General features: G+C 35.9%; 1 protein-coding gene across 1 annotated transcript in view; it reads right to left on the reverse strand.

The window, feature by feature from the left end:
- csmd3a (CUB and Sushi multiple domains 3a) overlaps nt 1-10,000 on the reverse strand; it is a 516,772-nt gene that overhangs the window by 298,726 nt on the left and 208,046 nt on the right. Inside the window, exons 27-29 of the mRNA XM_073847643.1 lie at nt 5,587-5,778; nt 4,862-5,000; nt 271-458 (exon numbers count right to left, since the gene is read on the reverse strand). Coding sequence (XP_073703744.1) covers nt 271-458; nt 4,862-5,000; nt 5,587-5,778 — 519 coding nt within the window. The remainder of the gene's footprint in view (nt 1-270; nt 459-4,861; nt 5,001-5,586; nt 5,779-10,000) is intronic.

The raw sequence follows: 10,000 nt of genomic DNA on the forward strand, positions 1-10,000 counted from the left end.
GATAAAGCTGTAGAAGATAAAAAGATCAGAAGAGATGAAAATGCCAAGCAGTGAGTCACTGTCAACCTTTGAAACTTTCCAGTTTGCGCTCAAGCATCTTGAAACACTATATCATGACAGTCTTAAAGAAACCGTTTACCAAAAAATGAACACTCGGTCATCATTCACTCACCCTCAATCAATGAAAATCAATAAATGCATCGCTCAAGGACATAAATCCACTTCGAGAACGGCTCTTTAACCACCAGGCCGAAACAAAAGAGCAATTACCTTTGTATTCCAGATGGAAGCCTGTGTAGCTCACGGACCCGTCGCTGCGGAAGGCAATGTGCATGATGTTGGAGCTGCTTTCGACTTTTTCTGGCAACTTGCTATCTTGAAATGTGCCAATCAGATGACTGTTGCTGTGAGGTCCGTCGTAGATGTACAAGAAGTCATAGTTGGGCTCAATGCTGAAACTGAGAGAAAACATGTATAGGGTCAAAACACGGTGCAAAAAACACGGTGATCTATCGACTTCTTTCTACACAATTTACTCCTCCTGAAAGATTAGTTCAACCACCAATGAAAATTCTGTCAGCATGCCATTGCAAATCATTGCACACAAAGGGGATGATAGAAAAGCATCAAAAAGTATGATTTTAGAATAGCAATAAGAGAAGCAATAGAGCGCAGTCTTTTAAACTACTTTGACTACTTTTTAAACTACTTTATTATTGTCGCAACATGCTGTCCTACAAAAAAACAGCTGTGTGAAGATTTGCACATTTTCCCGCTGTGTTCAATACAGAGAGAAAAAACAACAATCAGCAATGAAAGAACCTTGCATTTTTGGGTGAACTAGCCCTCTAATTTTTGGTTTACACTGCAAAAAATTATTTTTCTTCTCAGAAGCAAAAACTGGTTTGAGTCTGTGATGTCAACAACCTTGTTATTTTTCATGTTTTCAATATTCTTTTTTTCTTTTCAAAATGCATGATTTATTCAGTACAAATTCAGTGCAAAAACATTTTTAAATCAAGATACATTTAAATTTGTTTTCTGAAAAATGCGTCAAAATTGAGTGGTTTTATGCTTTAAACAAGAAACATATTTGACAAATTAAAAATATACCGTAATTTAAAAGAGAAAACGAGACTTATTTTTTTCCCCATTGGCAGATTTTTTTTAGGCATATCTTCACATCTTTTATATAATTTTTTATGTTTATCTTGTTTTTTTCAGTAAAATTTTTTGTATATCAATTTACATTTGAATGAGAAGCAAAAACTGAATTGAGCTTGTGATGTCAACAAACAAGCTTGTTAAATTTGTACATTTTTAAAAGTATGGTGCTTGTTTCCTCCTTTCTGTTTTACAGCAATCACAGTTTACTAGCATTTCTACACTGCAAAAATGACTTTATTTCTTAGCATTTTTGTCTTGTTTTCCATTACAGATATTTAAACATTCGTAAATCAAGATACATTTGTTTGTTAAAAACTTAATTTAAGGGGAAAACAAGATTTTTTTTACCCCATTAGCAGACTTTTTTTAAATTATTATTTTAGGCATATACTTATTCTTATACTTATTCAAGACCAGCATATGTACTGCATGAATTATTTTCTACTCTGCATTTTTGTCTTGTTTTTTTTTTCAGTACAAATAAACAATTTTAAATAAAGATACATTTAAATTGGAAGCAAAAACTGAATCGAGCTTGCAATGTCAACAAACAAGCTTGTTTTATTTTAATTTTTGTCTTGCTTTCCATTACAATACATTGACTTCAGATGCTAAATTATTTAAGATAGTAAGTCTTGTTTTCTGAAAAATGTATCAAAATTGAGTGGGTTTATGCTTAAAACAAGAAAAAAATAAGACAAATCAAAACTTAATTCAAAAAGCATAACATTTTCAGAAAACAAGACTTTTTCTTGGTATAACGCAACAAAAATTATTTTCTTTCTCAGTATTTTTGTCTTGTTTTCCAGTACAAATATATGAACATCAAGACATATTAAATCAAGATACATTTACTTGAGAAGCAAAAACACCTGATGAGCTGTTCAATCTACTAGGTCTTGTCAAATAAATGAGTTCATGCTTATTTTAGGCATAAACACTCCATTCTGATGAAATTTCAAAAAACGACTTAAAGGGGACATCAGATGCCCATTTTCAACAAGTTGATATAATTCTTTAGGGTCTTCATGAAATGTCTGCAACATACTTTGGATAAAATTCCTCAGTGGTCATATAAAACAACACCCTTTTAACCTTGTCAAAAACACATCTGCTCACAGCAAACCGTTTTGGTGCATGCCTCTTTAAATGATAATGAGCTATTGCTCACCCCGCCCCTCTCTTCTGCCTTTTATAATAAAAAACTAATCCACTATGTCCCCAGTGGCTCTGATGTTGGGAGAAAATGAAGACTGTTATGTTCACTTTTAACTCAAACTACATAACACCTGCAATGTTTATGAGACATTGTTGTTGCTACTGCTGCGCGGAGAAAATGGCGGACAGCGTACAACTGTCTGAGAGCAAAAATATACTAATGTGACAGTTCGTCACCATATTTCTTCTCCAGTAAATGTATCCTGATTAAAGGATTTTTAGATAAATACAGTCCTTTTTTTGCAGTGTAGAAATGCAAATAGTTTCTAAAGTGTGATGGCTGTAAAAGAGGAACGAGAAAATAAGCAGCATCCTATTATGAACATGAAAATTTATCAAGTGCTTGTTGACAACATCACAGGCTCCATCCAGTTTCCACCATGTGCCCAGCTGAGGCTGTTAAAACCTGTGCCTGTGATCTTCCTAAAAGACCTTTTGGGTCACCTGAGGCAGAAAATGTTTTGAAGAGCCTTTTCTGTGCGTTTCAGGTGGGGGAAATGTTATGAAGTGGAAACATCCGATGTGGGTGGAAAATGCACGTAAATGGCACAGCAGTGCTTTGGGAAAATGTAGTCAGAAAATGCTGCACTTCACATTAAGTACTGCAATGAGAGCAGGCGGCTGTATTAATATCATTATGAAGATTTGTTTATTGTCCCGAGACTGCAATGGGATAGCACCAACAATCTGCCATTAATTTGAGACAAATTGGTAAATACTGCAATAAAGTCACGTGGAATTACGACTCGCAGGTCTCTCAGAGACTATCTATCTAGAGAGATCTTTTTCCAATTACTACCCTGATAAAAAACACAATTCTAAGTCATATGTTAATTTGAAATTAATTGAGTTTTTTTGCACACAGACCACAGTCTGATACCACATTCTAATTTACAGTCTAAGATGGAACCAGTTATGGGTCAGTGACGTGACACTCATTTTATATGTTCAGATGTAATCATTTATTCAAAGAAACATTAAAAATGCAAATCACGCTGATGACTTAAAAACATCTCTTTGATTAACCTTTTCAAAAATTCAGTTTGTCAAAAATGTCTAGGTAGTTTATTCATCTTGAGAAATATTTTTTTTAAAGTCTAATGAAGAAATATATAAATTAAAAAGTCTCATTAAAAGGCTGGGGGGGGGGGCTTAAAGTAGGTTGGCAAATTAATATAATGTATACTATAAATATAAAATGTTATAAAAACTCAAAGTATTAATACAAATATACAGTGCCTTGCAAAAGTATTCATACCCCTTAATTCTTTTCACATTTTGTTTTGTTGCAGCATTATGTTAAACTGCTTTAAATTACTTTTTTTCCACATCAATCTACATCTAATACACCATAATGACAAAGCACAAAACAGGTTTGTATCAACTTTGCAAATTTATTAGAAATAAAAAACTGAAAAGATCCCGTTGCATAAGTATTCACACCCTTTTCTGGGACACTCGAAATTTAGCTCCGGAGCATTCATATTGCTTCTAGATGTTACTACATTTCCAGTGGAGTTAAACTGTGGCAAATTCATTTGAATGAGTATGATTTAGAAAGGCACACACCTCTCAGAAAAGGTCTAACAGCTGAAAATGCATATCAGAGCAAAAACCAAGTCCTGAGGTCAAGATAACTGCCTGTAGAGCTCAGTGACAGACTTGCGTTAAGGCAATGATCTAGGGAAGAGTTCTAAAAAAAAATCTGCTGCATTGAAGGTTCACAGAAGCATTATCCATAATGGAAGACGATTGGAACAACTAGAACGCTAGAAAATGCCCCCATCCAAGCTGACAGAGCTTGAGAGGTGAAAAGGTGAGGCAAAGAATGGCAGATAATTGTCAAATGCAGATGTGCAAAGCTTGTCACATCATACACAAAAAGACTTGAGGCTGTAAAGGTGCTTCAACTATGTACTGAGTTAAGGGTATGAATACTTATGCAGTGTACTTATTTCAGTGTTTTATTTTTAATAAATTTATAGAATTTGCAAAATTCATGTGGGGTTCATATGTATATATATATTTAGAGTCATTAAAAAGATCTTCTATAATGATTATTGTGACCCTGGACCACAAAACCAGTCATAAGTGTCCATTTGTTTAAATTTGAAAGCTGGATAAATAAACTTTTCATTAATGTATAGTTAGCTAGGATAAGACAATACTTTATACAAATATACAACTATTTGAAAATCTGCAATCTGAGGGTGCAAAAAAATTAAAGTGTTGAGAAAATTGCCTTTAAAGTTGTCCAAATTAAGTTCTTAGCAATGCATATTACTCATCCAAAATTAAGTTTTGATATATTTACAGTAGGATATGTACAAAATATCTTCATGGAACATGATCTTTACTTAATATCCTAATGATTTTTGGCATAAAAGAAAAATTGATAATGCTGACCAATACAACGTATTTTTGACTGGTTTTGTGGTTCAGGGTCACATTTAGTCCTTCAAGTTAACAATCTTACCTGATAAATGCCAAGGAAATGACGTAATCAGGGTGAACCGTGATGAACCAATCACAGTCCTTGCTGTGCGGGTACGGATGAGGAAAATTCGGGGACAGAATGAATCCAGATGATCCTGTAATGTTTCCACCGCAAGGAGCTGGAAGAGATTAGAGTTAATGAAGTATATATAATTTTTCCTCCCCACGGTGTGCAAGCTCTGCTATTTTATCTCAAAATGGCTAGATATAATATGCGCAAATGACCATGTTAGCTGATATTTCATTCAATAACTAGCTATGAGTCAAACTCAAATCGTTCATTAATATTCATGAGTAAAGCTGATAAGTTCCCGCCCCCCACCGTTTAAATTGTTATAAAGCTCCCTCTCTGCCTTTAAACCAGATTGACCTTTAAAATGTCTAAATGGGACTTAAAGTTGAAAGAAAATAGGTTTCGCAGACTCCCGGTATCCAGAAAATAAATGTAGTTTCCTAGAAGCATTTATCATGAGAAGTCTTCACCCCAGTTTCCCACAACCCAGAATAAGTTTAAGCGCTGACTGGGCATGTGATCAGAAATTTCCATCAAAGAGATTTATTATTCCAGGCCTTTTATAAAGGGTGATTCAAGTCATTTCTGCTAGTTATTTTAGACATTTCGTCAGAGCTGACAAGTGTGAAATGAGAGGCCGCCCGTATTTCACAGGCCTCAGGTGGCATCGCTGTAAATTGAATAAATCTCACCAATGCATGTTGGAGGGCTGGGCTGCCAGTAGAATCTGTTGTCCACCTGAATGCAGGTGATTCTGGGTTCGCCTTGCAGGTCGTAGCCCGGATCACACGCGAAGGTCACCGTATCGCCAGGCTCTTTGCCCTCTCCGCTGCGACTGCCGTTCATGGGCGTCCCTGAGTCCCTGCAGGCGGTCGCCACTGAACCTGCAAAATGGGAATGGTGACCAGCTGTGCTCACTTTTCACTTACCAGGATATCTCCGCAGGAGGTAGCATTTCCTGCTCGGAAATGAGGTTGCGTGGCCTCGGTAGCGAACAATGGCTCACTGGGGGCTCTGCTGTGCAGAGCACCGTCTAATACAGGTGTGGAATAAGTCTGAGATTCAGTACGGCAGTCGTGCTTGCCTGAAAAATCACTTGCTAATGGATGCAGGGGTTTTTTAGCCTCATTATGCATTTACTTTGAAATGGCTTTTACTTTCTTCAAGCAGAGAAAAAGCAGCACATTTTAGGCAATTACATTCAAAGTGGTGTTCCATGCAAAAAGCAAAACTCAGTAAAAATTTAATTTAAAACAATCTATGGACGTTTGCTACACAGTTTGTCACTACATAGGCTACCACTGAAAAGTTTGGGATCAGTGTTTCTTTTTTGACAGAAATTAATACTTTTCTTCAGTGAGGATGCATGAATTTAATCAAAAGTGGCCGTAAACATATTGGTAATTACTTGTGCTTCGTCACACGCCGGCTGTTATGAACGCGTTCAGGACAGTTGGACATTGCAGTGGATCAGAGGTTAAAAAAAAATTATATAAATACTGTTCAATTTCTTTCACAGACCAATTGATTTGTGTGTTAAGACCTTAAAGTATATCGTCACGAGCCACAGGGTTTAATTTGGTTTTGTCTGTGTCTTATTGACTCTCAAAGCTATGCAGGGCTTGACATTAACTTTTTGAGGCACTTGTCCTTCGGACAAGTAAATTTATGTTTCACTTGTCCATGCACAAAAGTCACTTGTCCGGGTAAAGATTTATAATATCATTTATTTATTTTTTGTTTTGCTAATGCAGAATTTATTGAAAGCATCCAAACACTATCAATATTAATACAATTCAGTTGAAACAGTAGAAAGGAACGTAGAAGTAGAAGTAGAAAGGAACAGTAGAAGGATCTCCAGACTCATAGTATAATACAAAGTAATACTTTGCACGCTGATGTGCACAGTATATCACCAGAGTGGTGACTCTAGGTGAAAAAAAAATAAAACTATCTATCCGACAGACGCCACAGAACATTTCTCCGTCTTCATAAATAACCCAGTCGAATTCATCTTTCCATTTGGTTACAAATTTTCGTTCCCGTTTGAACTCATATGGTGCTGTTGGTGTAAGGCAGGGCTCGAAATTAACTTTTTTACTTGGTAGCACTGGTGCTCCCAACTTTAAAAAGTTAGGAGCATCCCAAAAAATGTAGGAGCACCCAATTTCTTTTTAGTTATGCACCGATCTTGATTCTTCATGGCCGATTCTGATTAACTGACATCTGACAGACGCCTGCCAGATGTTTGTACACAGCAGATGCTTTCCAGATCAAGAGATCTTTATCAGACATCTTGCAGACGTACATGTGCTATCTGAGCCGCGTTGTATAGTATATTGACACGGAGGCGGCAGAATTGTATCTGACAGAATGTGCGCTGTAGCACGAAATATACTATATTTCTTCAAAAGCAGATTGTGGAAAACTTTTAATTGTCCACAATAAAAATAAAATCGTCATTTCACACACCCCTAATTGCAGTTTGTGCAACGCCGGAACAGGGTTTGGTTGAGAGAGAGAGAGAGAGAGAGAGAGAGAGAGAGAGAGAGAGAGAGAGAAAAACGTCCGGTTCTATGTTAAGCGGAGCGCAGTTTCAGTGACAGGGAATGATTGACAGCTCAGGGTTCGCAAAATGTCAAAATCTCTGGTAGCCCTTCGGGCAGGTACTCATCAGAATTTGATAGCCCAAAAATTAATTTAACTAGCCCAAATAAAAAAAAAGACATTTTTTAAAAATATAGAAAATCAGATTCTAAATGTCAATCAAAAATGTTTTCAATACACAAATATAAACAAATATCAAGGAAAGAATTTTATTTCACCATTTAGTGTAGCTGCAGAATTTTAAAATATCAATTTAAGGCAATTTATGACCCTTTTTTTAAGAGCTGCACAAGTTAAATGAACAGTATGAGTGGGGTTGGACAATGTACGGTAGAATATTAAGCCATAAAATTACATGATTTATAATTCAGATACAGACACAAAAAACAAAATATCTAATACAATAGCATTTCAACCTTTATACCATTAAAAGGGATAAATCAAGTATATAATTTCTTATATTTATATAAGATATATAACATTAGTATTACTTAATTGTTTAGATTTTTAAAAGGCAAATTAAATTATTTCACACTTACACATGGATCGATAATTCCAATAATTTGACCATAAACAGCTGAAAAATGTATTGGAAATAAAAATTAATTTGTTTGTCACGAGGGGGCGCTTTAGGAGCGCTGAAATACTACGGTTTCCATAGTAACAGCTGTATACAAACCAGCACTAACGCCGTTTTATCAGACATGAAATGACAATGCAAACGACATGTTTCTGAGGACAGTCTGTTCCCGTCAGATACATTCATATGAAGACATCCCTGCAGCGTTTTGACTTTGAAACGTACAGCGTGCATATTTATTCAATGACATCATTGCCTTTTTGAAGATTTATCCAAACCTATCGCAATCGTCTTTCCGTCTTTTAAACTTATACGTTAAACAAGACTTTTAGTCTTGTACTACTAGTCAGTAGTTAGGCTAGCGACAGTTTTGAAACCGAGTCGCACCACACTCATTTCTCTCACTCGCACAAATGCTTCCAAATATAATTTGTGGTCGCACAGATTAATTTATCGCAATTTCGAGAGAGAGAGAGAGAGAGAGAGAGAGAGAGAGAGAGAGAGAGAGAGAGAGAGAGAGAGAGAGAGAGAGACGAACATAGAATGCTGCTACGTCAGAGCGGCCAAAGCGTCAACAAGCTTCCTCGTACTTTTTGACAAGAGTTCTTAACGGGGCGGCCAGAGCTTCTTTGCAGCTCAAGTCGGCGGCGGTGTGAACGTACAGTAACTTCACGAGCAGGTCTTTTCCGTTCCGTGTGTGTGTGTGTGTGTGTGTGTGTGTCGGCGCGCTGCGCTCTCTGTTCAATATTCCGCTCGGTGTTTGCGCTGCACGTTCTGCTCTGTCGTTAACGGCATATAACGTTAATTAACATGCCATTTTATTTTGTTTGAAATTTAACTTGTCCAGTCGGACAACCAATTTTCTCTTCCACTTGTCCTACAAAAAAATCCACTTGTCCCGGACAAGCGGACAAGCCTTAATGTCGAGCCCTGCTATGGGTCCCATTGACTGCCATTATATGACTGACAGTTAAAAATCTTTGTTTGTTCTACTGAATAAACAAAGTCACCTACATCTTAGGGGTAAGAAGACAAACATCAAATTTTCATTTTTGGGTGAACTAGCCTTTTAAAATAATTTCTGGAGGATCATGTGACACTGAAGACTGGAGTAATTCTGAAAATTCAGCTTTGATCACAGGAATAAATTACATACAAATAAGAGTTATTTTAACTTGTAATAATACTTCACAATATTACAGTTTTTACTGTATTTTCGATCAAACAAATGCAGCCTTGTTGAGCAGAAGAGACTTCTTTCAAAAACATTAAAAACTTCATTCCACCCAAAGTTTTTAAAATAGTATAACTATTATTTTCATTCACATGCACCAATATAACATCAGAGAAATAAACAACCACATATGTGACCCTGGACCACAAAACCAGTCTTAAGTCGCTGGGGTATATTTGTAGCAATAGCCAAAAATACATTGCATGGGTCAAAATTTTTGATTTTTCTTTTATGCCAAAAATCATTAAGAAATTAAGTAAAGTTCATGTTCCATGAAGATTTTTTGTAAAATTCCTACTGTAAATATATCAAAATGTAATTTTTCATTTGTAATATGCATTGTTAAGAACCTAATTTGGACAACTTTAAAGGTGATTTTCTCAGTCTTTTTGATTTTTTTGCACCCTCAGATTCCTGATTTTCAAATAGATGTATCTCGGCCAAATATTGTCCTATCCTAACAAACCATAGATCAATAGAAAGCTTATTTATTGAGCTTTCATATGATGTATAAATCTCAGTTTTGTCAAATTTAACCTTATGACTGGTTTTGTGGTCCAGGGTCACATATGTGACCCTGAACCACAAAAACAGTCTTAAGTAGCATGGGTATATTTGCAGCAATATCCAAAAATACACTGCATGGGTCAAAATGATTTATTTTTCTTTGTGTCAAAAAATCATT

The sequence above is a fragment of the Garra rufa genome, chromosome 9 (genome assembly GCF_049309525.1).
Source record: "Garra rufa chromosome 9, GarRuf1.0, whole genome shotgun sequence".
Classification (NCBI taxonomy): domain Eukaryota; kingdom Metazoa; phylum Chordata; class Actinopteri; order Cypriniformes; family Cyprinidae; genus Garra; species Garra rufa.